At 42.6% G+C, this 17414-nt stretch overlaps 1 protein-coding gene across 2 annotated transcripts in view; it reads right to left on the reverse strand.

The window, feature by feature from the left end:
• The window catches only part of LOC122555711 (histone deacetylase complex subunit SAP130-like), a 62067-nt gene that overhangs the window by 3201 nt on the left and 41452 nt on the right, over window positions 1-17414 (reverse strand). For both annotated transcript variants that reach the window (XM_087993863.1, XM_043701758.2), the window contains exons 16-20: window positions 15875-16236; window positions 14862-15119; window positions 14058-14183; window positions 12393-12496; window positions 2082-2195 (exon numbers count right to left, since the gene is read on the reverse strand). In XM_087993863.1, the coding sequence (XP_087849989.1) occupies window positions 2082-2195; window positions 12393-12496; window positions 14058-14183; window positions 14862-15119; window positions 15875-16236 (964 nt within the window). The remainder of the gene's footprint in view (window positions 1-2081; window positions 2196-12392; window positions 12497-14057; window positions 14184-14861; window positions 15120-15874; window positions 16237-17414) is intronic.

Raw genomic sequence — 17414 nt, forward strand, 5'->3', positions numbered from 1 at the left:
TTTCTGTGACCCTCATGATTTTATAAACCTCAATAGCATCAGCCCTTAACCTCCAACACTCCAGTGAAAACAAAAATCCCTCAACCCTTCATTCCAAACAATATCCTGGTAATTGTTTCTGACCTCTCTCCAGTTTAATGATAACCTTCCTATAACAAGGCGACCAGAACATCAGATAGCCTCACCAACCTCCACCTGACATTCCCAGAGATCAGGCAAGAATCACCCAGAATGTGCAAAACAACAGGCTTCCTTTCCTAAGGGACATTAGTGAATCTGTTGGGGTCATTTTCAGCTTCCATAGCAGTCCAGCAGCTTCCCGACTACCTTTATTGACATCAACTATTTATTGCCAGTTTTATTGTAAAACTGAACTGACACCCCTTACAGCATTCCTCAGTTACTTACAATATTCCATGTATTCTGAAGTTCATAAATAATGCTGGAACACAGATATAGATAGTTCTGGCGTTAAAAGATCCCATCCAGATACTTGTATATCCTATTCATGCCTGGACAGCAAGCTACCATTGCAGAATCTTATTCCAACTCATTTCCAACAAGCTCCAAAACTTATGGACTTTCTGATTTCCTTGCTTCATCTCATTCGGCACTGCTGTGTAATGTATTTATTAACACCACACACGGACTGATGAGGATCAATCATTTGTACCTCCTCCATTCCATACTTGTTTTAATTCATTTGTGTAATGTGGGTGTCGCTGCCTGGGACAGCATTTGTTCCCCAACCCTAACTGCCTGGAAGTGGTGACAGTAAGCTGCCGTTTTGAACCACTGCAATCCATGCGGTTTGGGTACAGCCACAATGCTGCTAGGGAAGGGAGTTCCTTTTGTTTGTCATTTATATAGGAGCATATAGGAGGCATAGTTAGTAAGTTTGCAGATGACACCAAAATTGGTGGTTTTGTGCACAGTGAAGAAGTACCTAAGATTACGAAGAGATCTTGATCAATTGGGACAATGGGCTGAGGAGTGGCAGATGAAGTTTACTTTGGATAAATGAGAGGTATTGCATTTTGATAATACAAACAAGGTCTGGACTTATACAATTAATGCAAGGGTCCTGGGGTAGTCTTGTAGAACAGAGAGACTTAGGGGTTCAGGAAGGTAATTCTTTGAAATTTGCATCACATGTAGACAGGGTGGTTAAAGCGGCATTTAGCACACTTTCCCTCATTGCTCAGACCTTTGGGGTATAGCAGTTGGGACGGTGTGTTGAAGTTGTACAGAATGTTGTTGAGGCCTCTCCTGGAGTATTGAGTGCAGTTCTGGTCTCCTGTTATAGGAAGGATATTGTTAAATTGGAGAGGGCTCAGAACAAAATTACCAGCATGTTGCTGAGAATGGAGGACTTGAGATATGAAAATAGACTAGAAAGACTGGGACCTTTTTCACTGGAGCATAGGAGGTTGAAGGGAAGCCTTATTAAGATTTATAAAATCATGAGGGGCATGGATAAGGTGAATGACTAGGGCCTTTTCCCTCAGGTAGGGAAGTTCAAAACTAGGAGGAATATTTTTAAGAAGATAGGAGAAAGATTTAAAAAGAACATGAAGAGCAACTCTTTTCACACAGTGTTTTGAGAGTGGAATAAACTGCCAGAGAAAGTGGTAGATGCAGGTATGATTACAATTTTTAAAAGACATTTGGATAAGTACATGAACAGGAAAGGTTTGGAGGGATGTGGGCCAAGTGCAGGCAGGTGGGACTAATTCAGTTTATGAACATTGTCTGTTTGGTCTGGTTGGACCAAAGGGTCTGTTTCCATGCTGTATGACTATGTCTTTCACCCAGCGACAGTGAAAGGTTGGTGATACATTTCCATGTCAGGATGGTGAGCGGCTTAGAGAGGACCATGCAGCTGGTGCCCCTTTCCTCTGAAATGGAAATTGATATGGGTTTTGACGCACTCCCAGAACAGCTTTCTGAAAAGAAACCAGACTTTCTTAAAGAAGTCTAACGTAGGTCTGTATTTAGCCTGATGTTAACAATCCAGAGGTGGTGCCTTTGTGGAGTTTCCAGGCTACTGAACAAGCAGCTCATATGAAACATCCACATACCTGGATCAGCTCATTGATTCGATGCATGTCATCATCTGCAGCCGCCTTCTTCTTTGGAATCAGTCCTTCTTGTAATGAAGCCAAGCGGCTGTACACATCATGTTCCAAACTTGTCTGTGCCAGTCAGTATTTAAGGAAACAAATAAAAAAAGAGACATAAGGAGAAGTCCAAAATTGAACATTTTTCCAATTAATTACAGAGTAAATCCTTGGATAACATGATATTCAGCTAATAAACATTAAGAGTTGGTTTTCCTCTTCAATCTTTTCCCCACAAAACATTGTTAACTTGAAGCTACTTTGAGTATCTTAACCTAAGAGTCCATTCTTCAAATATGCACCTTGACAGTTATATACCACTCTCAAAGGAACCCTAAGATGTAGGAGCAGAGGCAGGCTGTATGGCCCATTGAGATCATGGCTGATCTGATAATCCTCAACTCCACGTTTCGGCCAAAGAGTGAGAGTCATACAGCATAGCCCTTATTTCCATAACCCCAACCAGGAAGATTCCCTTACTGATCAAAAATCTGTCCATCTCAGCACTTAACGGCCCAGCCTCAACAGCCCTCTGCATTAAAGAATTCCACATTTACTACTGTTAAAAAAAAAAAATTCTTCATTCCCCCTAAATGGGTGACTCCTTCTCTGAGTTTATGCCCTCTGGTCCTAGACTCTTCCACAAAGGGAATCAACCCTGTCAAGGACCACAGAAATCTTGCATGTTTCAAAAAAGTCACCTCTCGTACATCTGAACTCTAATATGTACAGGGTCAGTCTACTCAACCTCACCTCTTAAGAAAATCCTCCCATGCCTGGCATCAACCTCGTGAACCTTCTCTGGACTGCCTCTAATGCAAGAATATCTATCCTTAGGTAAGAGGGCCAAAACTGTTCAATTTTCCAGCTGTGATCTGGTACCTTGTCTAATTTTAGTAAGATTCCCATTATCTTTGAAATAAGGGGCAACATTCAATTTGCCCTCACTATTACTCACCGAACATGGATACTTGCATTTTGTTTCCTACATGTGGGCCCTAATATCCTGCAGTGCTACAGCATTTGGTAATCTTCGGCCACCCCCTCCCTATTTAAATAATAATCAGCTCCTCTAATCTTCATGAAAAGCATAACCTCATATTTTCCTTTCTTACATTTACTGTGTTTTTGCCGACTCATTTAGCCTGTCTATAACCATCTACAGCCTGCGTCATCCTCACCTTTAGCCTTCCTACCCATTTGTGTGTTATCTACATACTTGCTGATACCACATTCATTTCCTCATCCAAGTTATTAACATATATTGTAAGTAATTGGGACTCTGCCACTGCACTAAATACAGCTATCAAGTGAGGCCTAACCAGGGTTTTATAGAGGGAGTGAGGGAGGCCATATTGGATTCGGTGCTAGGCAACGAACCAGGCCAGAGGTCAGACCCCTCAGTGACAGTGCCACAACTGCCTCACCTTTACCAAAGCCATGGAGAGGGATAGAAACAGACACTATGGGAAGATGTTTAATTGGGGGAGGTGAAATTATATTGCTGGTTGACAGAAGCTGAGGAGTATAGATTGGGAACAATTTTTCTGTGGGAAATGCACAAGAGAAACATGGAGTCTATTCAAGGAGCACTTATTGCGAGTGTTGAATAACTTTGTCCCACTGAGACAGGCAAGGAATGATAAGGTGAAGGAGACTTGGATAACAAGAGAAGAGGAGCTTCTTGTCAAGAGGAAGAAGGAAGATTACTTAAGGTTGAGGAAGCAAGGATCTGGCACAGCTTTCGAGGATTACAGGGTAGCTAGGAAAGAACTGAAAAATGAAGAGAGCTAGGAGGGGGCACGAGAAAGCCTTGGTGGGATGGATTAGGGAAAACCCAAAAGGTGTTCTACACTTACATGAGGAATAAGAGAATGATCAGAGAGAAGGTAGGGTCGATCAGGGTTATAGGGAGGGAACGTGTGCCTGGAGTCTGAGGAGGTATGGAAGGCCCTAAATGAGTTTTTTGTTTCAGGATTCACTGGAGAGTGTGACCTTGTTGATAGTAAGTACACTGTGGACCAGGTTAATAGGCTTGAACAGATTGATATTAACAAAGTGGATGTGCTGGAAATTCCAGGAAGCATCAAGATTGATAAATCCCCAGGGCCAGACCAGATATATCCAAGGTTACTAGGGGAAGCGAGGGATGAGATTGCTGCATCTCTGCGATGATCTTTGCATCCTCATTTTCCATAGGAGTAGGACCGGATAATTGGAAGGAGGTGAATGTCGTTCCTCTGTTCAAGAAAGGGAACAGGGAAATCCCTGGGAACTACAGACCAGTCTTACAGCAAGCAAGGTACTGGAAAGGATTCTGAGAGATAAGATTTATGACTATTTGGAAAAAAATAGTTTGATTAAAGATAGTCTGCCTGGCTTTGAGAGGGGCAGGTCATGCCTCACAAGGCTTATTATGTTCTTTGAGGATGTAATGAGACAAGTTGACAAAGGTCGAGCAGTGAATGTGGTGTATATGGATTTCAGTAAGGCAGTTGATAAGGTTCCCCATGGTGGGCTCATTCAGAAGGTTAGGAGGTAAGGGATACAGGGACATTTGGCTGGCCGGATATAGAATTGGCTGGCCAAAAGACGACAGTGAGTGCTAGTGGATGGAAAGTATTCATCTGGAGGTCGGTGACCAGTGGTGTCCTGCAGGGATCTGTCCTTGGGCCTCTGCTCTTTGTAGTTTTTATAAATGACTTAATAAATGAAGAAGTGGAAGGGTGGGTTAGTGAGTTTGCCAATGACTCAAAGGTCGGTGGTGTTGTAGATAGTGTCTAGGACTACTGCAGGCTACAATAAGACATTGACAGGATGCAGAGCTGGGCTGAGAAGTGGCAGATGGAGGCCAACCTGGAAAAGTGTGAAGTGATTCATTTTCAAAGGTCTAGTTTGAATGCTGAATATAGGGTTAAAGACAAGATTCGTGGCAGTGGGGAGGAACAGCAAGATCTTGGGGTCCACGGACATAGATCCCACAAAGTTGCCAGGGTTGTTAAGGCGGCATATGGTGTTTTGGCTTTCATTAATAGGGGGACTGGGTTTAAGACCCACGAGGTTTTGCTGCAACTCTATAAAGCCCTGGTTTGCCCACACTTGGAATATTGTGTCCAGTTCTGGTCGCCTCATTATAGGAAGGATGTAGATGCTTTAGAGATTGTGCAGAGATTTACCAGGATGCTGCCTGGATCAGAGAGCTTGTCTTATGAAGCAAAGTTGAGTGAGCTTGGGCTTTTCACACTGAAGAGGAGGAGGAAGAAGAAGAAAGGTGACTTGATAGAAGTGTACAAGGTAAGGAGAGGTGTAGATAGAGTAGATAGCCAGAGACTTTTCCCCAGGGCAGAAATAGCAGTCATGGGGGGGTCATAATTTTAAGGTGGAGGAAGGTATAGGGGAGATGTCAGAGGTAGGTTCTTTACACAGGAAGTCGTGGGTGTATGGAATGCACTGCCAGCGGTGGTAGTAGAGTCAGATACATTAGGGACATTTAAGTGACTGCTGGACAAACATATAAACAGTAATAAATTGAGAGGTGTGTAGGTTAGGTTGATCTTAGATTAGGATAAATGCTCGGCTGAAGGACCTGTACAGTTCTATGTTCTAGCATCCTAAAATATGCTCCCCAATCCCACCCATCTTCTAATAGTTAGCCAATCCTCTGTCCATGCTCATATACGTCCCCCAAAATCATGGGTTCTTATTAAGCATCCTGTCCAGCCCTTTCAGAAATCTAGGAAAACATCCCATAGGACATTAAAGAGTACAATTAGACAAAATACCTTCCTTTGCCTTGACTGTTCAAAAGATCAGCTTGCACAATCAATTTGAAAGGAGAGGGAGACAGATGTTCAAAGGGATTCAGAGAGGAATTCTGGAGTGTGGAGACTAGACAGCTGGAAGTAAGAGGCCATAAAAACTCTTACAATTTTTTATAAATGCACCACAGAATCTGGATGCATCACAGAGGGGTGTAGCAACTGCTCTGCCCAAGGATTGAAAGACACTACAAAGAGTAGTGAACACAGCCCAGACCATCAAGGAAACCAGCCTCCCATGCACTGACTCCACCTATACATCCTGCTACCTCGGGAAAGCAACCAACATAATCAAGACCTCTCCCACACCAGTTATAAGCTCTTCCACCTTCTTTTGTCAGGCAAAAGATACAAATGTTTGTATAGATGTCCAAACAGACTCAAGAACAGTTTCTTCCCCGCTGTTACCAGATTTTTGAATGGACCTCTAACCGTTAATGCTGTTCTCACTCTGCATCTTATTGGCAGGTGTAACATTGCATCCTGCACAGTTACTCTGATACACTTGTACTATACAATCTGCCTGTAAAGCACGTAAGACAACCCTTTTCACTATACCTCAACACATGTGATAGCAATAAATCAAATCAATGGTGGCCCAAAGGAAGGATGGATTCAGACGAGGGAAGACTTAGAGGAATGGAGAATTGATGGGAGCACAGTCAAGTGCTGTCAGACTGGACAAGATAAACTGAAGATTTATGGGCATGGACGTGAGGGGGACTAGAGTCTGGAGGTGACAAAGACAAGGACATGGGTTTCAGGGACAGACTGAAATGTGGATGAACAATATTACATTGTGGATGTAGGCAGACATTAAAGGTGTGAAAATGGAATTGGAAGCTCAACTTGAGATTTGATAGTTTGGAGAGGTTACAAAAAGGTTACACCGACAGTGGCTATGAAGGGGGCTAGATATGTTTATTGCAATGGGCTGTAACCGATGACTTGAGTCTTCCCGATTTAAGTGAGAGGCAATGCATTTTGGGAGGTCTAATAAGGGAAGGATTTACATAGGAGTTGTAGGTTGCTCGGGATGTACAAGTCCATAGATCTCTGAAGGTGTCAGCACAAGCAGATAGGGTAGTGAAGAATGTATATGAATACTTGCCTTCATTAGACAGGATGTACAATACAGGAGCAAGAAGCCTTGTTACAACTTTATAAAACATTGGTAAGGCCACAGATGGAATACTGTGCATAATTCTGATTGCCACACTAACAGAAGGACATGACTGCACTGGAGAGGGTGCAGAAGAGATTCATCAAGATGAACCTGGATGGAAAGTCTTAGTCATAAGGAGAGATTGGATAGGCAGAGTTAGTTTACTTTAGAACTAACAAGGCTGAAGAGGGGTCGGTGTGGATCTCATTAGATTGGATTAGATTAGATTAGATTCTCTATCGTGTGGATACAGGCCCTTCGGCCCAACCGCCCCTCTGAAGAGAAACCCACCCAAACCCTTTCCCCTACCCTATATTTACCCTTGACTAACACACCTAATACTATGGGACAATTTAGCATGGCCAAATCACCTGACCTACACATCTTTGGATTGTGGGAGGATAAAATTATTAAACATAGATACGGTAGATCATGAGAACCTCTTTCCCATTGCAGATGTTCTTATCACTAGAAGGCAAAAGATTAAGGTGAGAAGTAGGTGGTTTAGAGGGAATCAGAGGAAAGATAGTTACACCCAGAGAATGGTGGAAATATGGAACGTACTGCCTGAGATACTCTTGCAACATTTACGAATCATCTGGACAAATACTTAAAATGCCAGGATACAATAGGCTGTGGACCAAGTGGAGTTAAATGGGATAAAGTAGTTTGTTCTTGTTGGTCAACATAGACACGGTGGGCCAAAGGGCCTGCTTCTATGCTGTTGACCTTATGACCCTATAATGAAAGAAAACCAAGACTCGTGTTAGACTGCAATACACTGAAGAGCTGGTGAATAGGTAAAATTGGCTGTTAAAAGCATACAAGTAGAATCTAACTCCAACAGGAATAGGATGTAGATGGCAAAGAGGAAGTTGATAATATAAAAAATGAAAAATACCAGTGTGGGAAGAGATGATGCTGCTGAAAATGCCTTGACCATGACATGAATACATGATAATGCAACTGAACCGATGACAATTTTGGAGGACAATGGCGTGGTCAACCAGGTCAAAGATTGCAGAGAGATTGAGGAAATTATGTATCACAGTTGCAGTCACAGAGGACGCTATTTGAGCCTAATTAGCATCTTCAACTTGCAGCAGGCAAGTGGGCCTGTGGTGGCTTTTCAAAAGTGCAGTCGTCATTAGGCGCACATCATTTTTCTTTCTTCCATAAGCCTTCAATTTTAAAAAGTTATTTGCAATCAGAGCTCATCATCTTTCTAAGTACAATCTTTCAAATTTTGACAAGTCATTTTAAAAAGAATTCTCTCGTCCCTTCTGGATCTTTCACCAAAGCTCTGACCCCTGCCTAGTATTTAGTGCTCACTTGGCACTTTCTTAGATGTGTACAGGATCTCAGCCTTGTCTTGCCTTTTTCACATTTCTGTTGGCACAATGCTTGTCATGTGTTGCCACACTGAACAGCCAAGTGGATGAATGTGTTACTGTATGGCACTGTGATACATCAATATCACACCTGGAGCATGTGCCTGAAGCTCACCAGGTAAACACAGTGCAATTTTTTCAACTATGCTAAATTGGTGCCACAATTTAAGAAATATGGTAAGGACAAGCCGGGGAACTATAGACTGGTGAGCCTGACGTCGATGGGGTGGGCAAGTTGTTGGAGGGAATCCTGAGGGACAGGATGTACATGTATTTGGAAAGGCAAGGACTGATTAGGGATCGTCAACATGGCTTGGTGCATGGGAAATCATGTCTCACAAACTTGATTGAGTTTTTTGAAGAAGTAACAAAGAGGATTGATGAGGGCAGATCAGTAGATGCGATCTATATGGACTTCAATAAAGCATTTGACAAGGTTCCCCATGGGAGACTGGTTAGCAAGGTTAGATCTCATGGAATACAGGGAGAACTAGCCATTTGGATACAGAACTGGCTCAAAGGTAGAAGACGGAGGGTAGTGGTGGAGGGTTGTTTTTCAGACTGGAGGTCTGTGACCAGTGGAGTGCCACAAGGATCGGTGCTGGGTTCACTACTTTTTGTCATTTATATAAATGATTTGGATGACAGGTTAAGAGGTACAGTTAGTAAGTGTGCAGATGACACCAAAATTGGAGGTGTAGTGGTGAGCGAAGAAGGTTACCTCAGATTACAACGGGATCTTGATCACATGGGCCAAAGGGCTGAGGTGTGGCAGATGGAGTTTAATTCAGATAAATGTGAGGTGCTGCATTTTGGGAAAACAAATCTTAGCAGGACTTGTACACTTAATGGCGAGGTCCTGAGGAGTGTTGCTGAATAAAGAGACCTTGGAGTGCAGGTTCATAGTTCCTTGAAAGTAGAGTCGCAGGTCGATAGGATAGTGAAGGCGACATTTGGTATGCTTTCCTTTATTGGTCAGAGTATTGAGTACAGGAGTTGGGAGGTCATGTTGTGGCTGTACAGGACATCGGTTAGGCCATTGTTGGAATATTGCGTGCAATTCTGGTCTCCTTCCTATTGAAAAGATGTTGTGGAACTTGAAAGGGTTCAGAAAAGATTTACAAGGATGTTAGATTAGATTAGATTACATTTCAGTATGGAAACAGTCCCTTCGGCCCAACAAGTCCACACCGACCCGCCGAAGCGCAACCCACCCATTCCCCTACATTTACCCCTTTTACCTAACACTACAGGCAATTTAGCATGGCCAATTCACCTGACCTGCACATCTTTGGATTGTGGGAGGAAACCGGAGCACCCGGAGGAAACCCACGCAGACATGGGGAGAATGTGCAAACTCCACACAGTCAGTCGCCTGAGGCGGGAATTGAACCCGGGTCTCCAGCGCTGTGAGGCAGCAGTGCTAACCACTGTGCCACCGTGCCGCCCACATGTTGCCAGGGTTGGAAGATTTGAGCTGTAGGGAGAGGTTGAACAGGCTGGGGCTGTTTTCCCTGGAGCATCAGATGCTGAGAGGTGACCTTATAGAGGTTTATAAAATCATGAGGAGAATGGATAAGGTAAATAGACAAGGTCTTTTCCCTGGATCCAGAACTAGAGGGCATAGGTTTAGGGTGAAAGATATAAAAGAGATGTAAGGGGCAACATTTTCACACAGACAGTGGTGCGTGTATGGAATGAACTGCCAGAGGAAGTGGTGGAGGCTGGTACAATTGCAACATTAAAAAGGCATTTGGATGTGTATATGAATAGGAAGGGTTTGGAGAGATATGGGCAAGGTACTGTCAGGTGGGGCCAGATTGGGTTGGGATATCTGGTCGGCATGGACAAGTGGGACCGAAAGGTCTGTTTCCATGCTGTACATCTCTATGACACTAGTGAATGTTTTTGGGAGAGGACAGCAAGAACTAACTAGCATTGGATGTGTACAGGGCACATTTCAAAATCAGGAACATGGAGGCATTATAAATAGTACAATTCTAAAGGAGATACAGAACCCAAAGGATTGAGTATGTACATGTGCATAAATCAAACAAGGCAAGTCAAATTGAGGAGGAAATTAATGCATACAGTATCTTAGACTTTATTAATAGGGGTACAGAGTACAAGAGAAAAGTAGCTACATTCAACTGTGTAAGATAGTAATTTAGCTGAGGTCAGTGTGTGTTCAGTTCGAGAGGCAATAGAATTGGAAGAGAAATCATTGTTGGAAATACCCTGATCATAACATGGTTGTACGCCCAAGGCAGCCGAATGGAAACCAGAGTAATTCCAAGTTTCAACAGTCAAAAAGAGTCATTCAAAGCTGTGACTAGGCAACACTAGCCCTGGGAAAGGGAGTGAGAGCTTGTTTCCAACTCTGTAGCATTTATGGGAGAGTACTGACAGCACAAGTGCAAGGTCATAGAAGATTAGAGGATGGCATAGCCTGACTTCTGAAGTTTTTATCACGTGACTATCACACAGGTTTGATGAATTAATAGCTGTTTTTGGACACGAGGAATTTCACTGTTACCAATATACATATAAGATACTGGAGCAAAACAACCAAAAATGCTTTAAGTAGAGTATGTGCTGACTATTTATACAGATGAATGCTGCCTACATAAGATAACAGCTTTCATGGCAATGTTATATATTTGGCAGTGGCACCACTTTGGAACTACTTAAATACTAATAGCAGCTTCACATCAGTAGCAGTAACTGAGGAAGCCACATTCATACAACTGACAGAATTTGAAATCAAAGAAGGTGCCTGTTATTCTGAATTGCAAATACCCATATATAAAGGCTGAAACTGTCAATCAAAAATACCAATGGCCTTTTGAGAGTTACAATAGAGTTTTGGAAAGAAAACATCTATCAAACATATCCAAAAGTTGGTTTGTGGTCAAACTTGCAACTATCAGTCACTAGCTTTTATGGTTACTGATTACTTGCAGGATCAGCCTGAACAAAGCATCACAAGAGCTGCACAAAAATAATGGTGCACAATGTATCTTGCAGCATTACAGCTGGTGATCGGTAACAAAAGATCACTGTTGACAATTAATTAAATGTAAAAAAAATTCTGTAAAGCATCAGTGGAAAGTTTAGATTTAGCTAAGGCACAACACAATGGATCCTTTGTTATAACATCGTGATGCAAGAGGCTGATATACTGCAAATGAGAGAGTATCTGGTAACCACATAACCCAAATCCATCTCCTTAAACACCTCAATTGCTAGGTGACCAATCAACACCAGAAGGACCATTATAAAATGCAACTCTCCCCTTGGAACTGATACACAACAAGTACTGCAAGCTAGATTTCCAACTTGAAATGAAAGACCCAGAAATACCATCCCTTCTAGTCACAGTGATTTCAGGCTGCTCCAATGCACAAGCCAACCCAAACAAAAAATCCTGAACTGAATAAATACCAAGTTAATTAAACCATAAGTGGTAAAGCTAGCACAAATTACTTTCAAGTTGGACAGTTATCTATAAACTGCCCAAAGACTCCCATCAAGTTCCAGAACACTTCATTTATTTTTGTTTTGAAAGGACCTAGTTGAAACAGGACATTTTCATTGCTCACCTGGAAATAAACAATTTCCTGCAAACCTGAGGCAGTTTTGAAAATATCCATTTTGGCATTTTCTGGTAGGCAAGGGTGACCTGCAGGACATGTTCACAATTTCTGCTTCATAGGTCAGTGGGTGAACACCACTGCTGGTATTTCTGTGACAAAATGCTGCCAAGGCTTTTGAAGAAAAGAGCTGATATTGCTGATTGTATGTGACTGTCTCACAAAAGACATCATATTGACTACCCACTACCGTGATTTCCACCGCCCTCTCGCAAACTACACCTCCCCTCCCTGGCTTCACTTACCAGCTGCATGAGTTGTGCAGCGCAGAGATGCACTTTCCAACCCTGGGCCTTGCAGACAATTCCTTTCTGATTGGCTATCTCCTGCAATGTGGGCTTCTTCTCCTCTGCCATTAAACAGAGAGGACAGGTGAGAAAAGGCACCAGTCAAGATTATTAGACAGCAAGGTCAAACTGGAAGGAAAGGCAGATTTCCTGAACTTATTTTGGTTTTCGCTATTGGAAGTGAAATCTTCCAGATTATTTAAGGCTAGATTCAAAGCCAAACTCTGCCACAGTGATATGTCTAACAGTCTCCACCCCTCAATCCTGTAAAATCTAAAACGGAAGCAGACTTCTGACCTGGTCTTTTCTCCCCCCCAATTTAGCTGATCTAAACAAAGTAAACTTGAAAGAAAGTGGGTCATTTCAGCATTATTTTACTTTGCCTGAAAGGATACACACATTACTTGAAAGTAATAGCCAGTCATGCTCCTTGGGTTTAGCTCATTTAGCTCACAAGCAGAAGGCTGAGTGTTTAAATAAGGATTGCTTATCCAAGCTGACAGACCAGTGAAATCCTGAGGGTGCTGCATCACTGCAAGTGTATCATGTGTTATGAAATATTAAGCCAAGTTGGTTTATTTTAGTGGTTCTGACGTATTTTCAAGATACCTTGATAATACTTATTCTGGCAGACAGCTCTCCTACAGCTATCAGCATCACTAAAACCCTGAATAACTGGATATTTACCCAAGATTTATGGCTCTTGCCATGTGCAGAATACATAGATTTGTGGAACGGTTACTGTATGACAGATCACATGATGTTTCATAACCTGTCAACTAGACATTAAAATTTTGCTACTACCATTCAATGTCAAATGTCAACTGATAAGTATCCTATAAAAATAAAATCATCAAAACCAATTAATAACAATTATGGGATGTGGGCTTTGCTGGCTAGACCAGCATTTAGTGCCCAGCCCTTTTTACACTGAAACAACTGTGGAGTCAAGTAATAAGTACTAAGTGCAGTGGAAGGTCATTGCAATACAATAATGAAGTTCTAACTGGCATTTAGTAGGGCCCAATAGTTGGAGGAGGCAGTGATATAATGGTAATGACATTCACAACACCCGGGCTAATGCTTTTGGGATATGGGTCCGAATGCTGGCATGGCAGATGACGGATATGAACGTAATAAAAATCTGGAAATAAACGGCCTAATGATCATGTAGCTACTGTTAATAGCCATAAAAATCCATTTAATTCACTAATGTCCGTCAAGGAAGGAAATCTGCTATTCTTACTTGATTTGCCCTATATGTAACTCCAGACCTACAACAATGTGCCGGACTCTTAACTGCCCTCTGGGCAATTCATGACAACTAATAAATGCTGGTTTAGACAGCAATGCTAACGTCCAATAATTCTTTATTAAAAGAAAGTTTCGATTGCAAACAGTTTTATTTAACAGGTATATTATCTGATAAATACAGACTAAACATACAGCTGTGTACATGTACATTGAGGAAATGACCTTTTTTAAGATAAGTTACTGGAACACAACGATGTTAAACAGCTTGATGAACTCTGTTCCAAACAGAATGCCTTTCCTTTTGGAAACATTCACTATTCGTACGGGTTCCTTCAGTCAGACACAACAGAAATGCAAAATAAAACTGACCTTTGACTTTCACATCACTGTATCTCTGGAAATGATGGTATGCTGCCTTCCAAGGGTTCCTGTAATGACGAAGCAATGTAACTGGAGGTCGAGGGCGAACAGGAACGTACCTCACACCCTCTTCATCTGCAACATAATATCAAGTTGGAGTGAGGGGGTTACAAAAGGGTGGATAACAATACTGCAACCCGATACCTGGAAAACCTTCATCACCAACTTCCCAAAGCAGGTGGGTCACAGACTCCACACCTGATATGACAATACAGTGGACACAAAGGTGAAATTAGACACACAGTGGTGTACAGAGAAATATTAAGCTGCAGTAGAACTGAAGGCACCACCAAAGAATCATAAGGTGTCAAATCACCTTGATTGACTGAACTTTCACACTGCTGATAACCAGGCCCTGATATTTACTACCCTAAGTACTGAACTGTCCTCAAACACATAGGAGTGGAAAACCACCAAGGAGATTTTATAGTTTAGCTGTGAATGGGATCACACGCTATGACCAAAAAAAGCTTTTGACGGCTCTGTGTAACTTTAATAAGTGACTTGAATAACCCTTCAAGTAAACCATTTGCCTGTTTATTTTTATGGATGTGAAAACAAACCAAATTAACAAGGACGAACTTCATCGTCAGGAATGCAGACACGAGGGCAGGGCAAAGAGACCAGACCCACTAACACCACCCCCCAACTCCAGGTCACAAAGACCAGCCCCAATCTACACCTCCCCCATTTCCCTATGGCTACAGACACCAGCCCTTTCCCATTCCTCTTTCAGGTATAGAACTGTTTTACCTATATATTCTTTGGGAGGTGATTTCCTTTTCTCTGCTTTGAGGAGAACCGGCTTGCTACTGCTGTTCTTTTCTTCATCTGTGCTGTTTGTTTCCATCATTTCACTCTCTTCTGTGGAGATGACGTGCTGCTGTTTGCGGGGTTTCTTCCGAGGGGATGCACCAGGCAGCAGCTCATTACCAGGAAGACCAAGGTTGTTTACCATTGGAGTCAGAGCAGCTGAGCTCACTGACATGGGCTGTGATGACGAGACTGTAACTGGGATTAGAGATAGAGGAGGAAGAGTGGTGAAACAGTGAGGGACAGAGAGGGAAACAAAGGAAAGATGAACAGACATCTTCAAAAAAAAAGACAACAATATGATCATTTACCACACGCCAAATAAAAGCAAACAAAATACAGAATCCAAGCAGTCTTTCCAAGGGTCCTGGCTACCCCATTCTAAAATGTCAAAAAATTCACTAGTGTGAAACCTTTCGCTTGAATGGGGGGAGCTGGCTGCTCACTCCCATGGGAATACACCGGTCCATTATCCAACAGTTTCACACAATGGCAAGGCCAGCAGAAATGGACTATTGGAATTCAACTGCACCACAATACACTCTTCTCCTCTACCACTTCCTTTCTCAAGGTCTAATAATTCACTAATTCTTCCTCTATAGATGCAGAGTATTGCATCTGTGTGTTCAAGAGTCCTTCTGCAAGTCTGAAAAGACAAATCAGTGGCAAGCGTGAACAACTCAAGACTTTCACAAGGAGCATAGTCTTTCTTGACACTTTCCTGACCCTTGATGCTTCCTGGCAGGCCACAGAATACTGACCTTTCAGCTACTTTAAGGTATCTCACCCCACCCACCTATATTCCAGATAAAAAGCATTAATGCATGAAATAGTCAGGCAGAAAGAGAATTCAGCGCACTCGTCAACTGTTCAAATGCCTTTTCTAGCAAGTATTTGACTGAATGTGAACCATTATCCACGAGGAGGAGAACTCCTTCCACCAATTTACTTACCAGACACTGGCTGCAGCGAGTCCACAAGCTCGCTCTCTTGTTTGATTTTAGAATCTGGTAATGCTGAGCTCATGGAGACAGGAACAGAAATGGCGACCGGCTGTGACGGAGGAGCTACCACTGTGGCCATGGAGACTGAGCTTGAAGGCGTGGCTGAGACAGCCGCTGTAACAGTTGACAACGCAGTCGGTTGAGCATGAGGGGCTGCTGCTGCAATGAGGGTTGGGATTGGTGGCTGAGGCTGCTGGGAATTTGGCTGTCCCAGCACAGACATTTGCTCCATACTCTGGCTGCTGACCGCCTCCATGGCGACAGCCACTGGCGCAGTCATGGAAACGTGGATTTCTGGTTTGGATTTGGAACTGAAAGGTGCAGAAAAAACAAGTGAATTAGATTAAAACATTGCAAAAGGAACATCAACTGCCTCTCATCCAGGAAGGATACAGTGGGTCACTAATGGCACTTACGGTCAGAGAAACATTGAGTCAGAGGAATGTGGATTTAAACCCACATTACAAAAACCTGAGCATATAAGTCTAGGCCGACACACCAGGGCAGTACTGAGTAAGTGTTTTGGAGTCATTTAGATAAACCAGGACCCCACATGCCCTTAAAGAGGGACATAAAACATCCCATAGTGTCAAAGACAACCAGAGGAGTTTTGCCCAGTGTCCTAACCAATACTTATTCCTCAATCAACATGATTGAACCAGAACATCTGGTCAAATTGCTAGTTGTGGGAGCTTGCTGTGCACAAATTGGCTGCTGTACTTCTTAGCTGAAAATGTGTTGCTGGAAAAGCGCAGGTCAGGCAGCATCCAAGGAACAGGAGAATCGACATTTCGGGCATAAGCCCTTTAGAAGAAGCTCTCTTCCAGAAGGGCTTATGCCCGAAACATCGATTCTCCTGCTCCTTGGATGCTGCCTGACCTGCTGCGCTTTTCCACCAACACATTTTCAGCTCTGATCTCCAGCATCTGCGGTCCTCACTTTCTCCTGCTGTACTTCTTACATTACCAAGGCATTCCAAGGACTTAAATTATCTGTAAAGTGCTTCAAAAGGTGCTCTGAGGTTGTAAAATTAATGCTAATTTATTTTCTATTTATCAGGAATGCTGATGATCTAGTCTTTTACTTGCGTGGCAAACATTGGTGTGCAAGATTCTGCTTGCATTCGGTCAGCACTCTATGGATTGAAATTTATACCCCACATTCATTAACCTCATTTTATGTAGTGAATCTTCTCACTAGAATATGGCAACAAATCCTATTGAAGACACACAGAAGTGGTCAAGCCTTATAACCTTACTGAATGGTGGTGCAAGCTCAAGGTGCCTGCAGCCCGTGCCAGCCCCTAATTTGCACATTTGGTAGCCTCTCAGGATCTGGTAAATGAGCAAGATAAAACCAGCTTCTTAAACAGACTGTTAAACGCATGTCTATTACTTGAGTCATTTCTCTACATTGTGCTGAAGTACTTCAATCATAGCTCCAGGTTTTACCTAAACATTGCCTCAAAGTCAAGGAGTTACCAGCAGAA

The sequence above is a fragment of the Chiloscyllium plagiosum genome, unplaced genomic scaffold (assembly GCF_037043375.1).
Source record: "Chiloscyllium plagiosum isolate Xiang-an unplaced genomic scaffold, Cpla_swu_hap1 HiC_scaffold_13, whole genome shotgun sequence".
Taxonomy (NCBI): Eukaryota; Metazoa; Chordata; class Chondrichthyes; order Orectolobiformes; family Hemiscylliidae; genus Chiloscyllium; species Chiloscyllium plagiosum.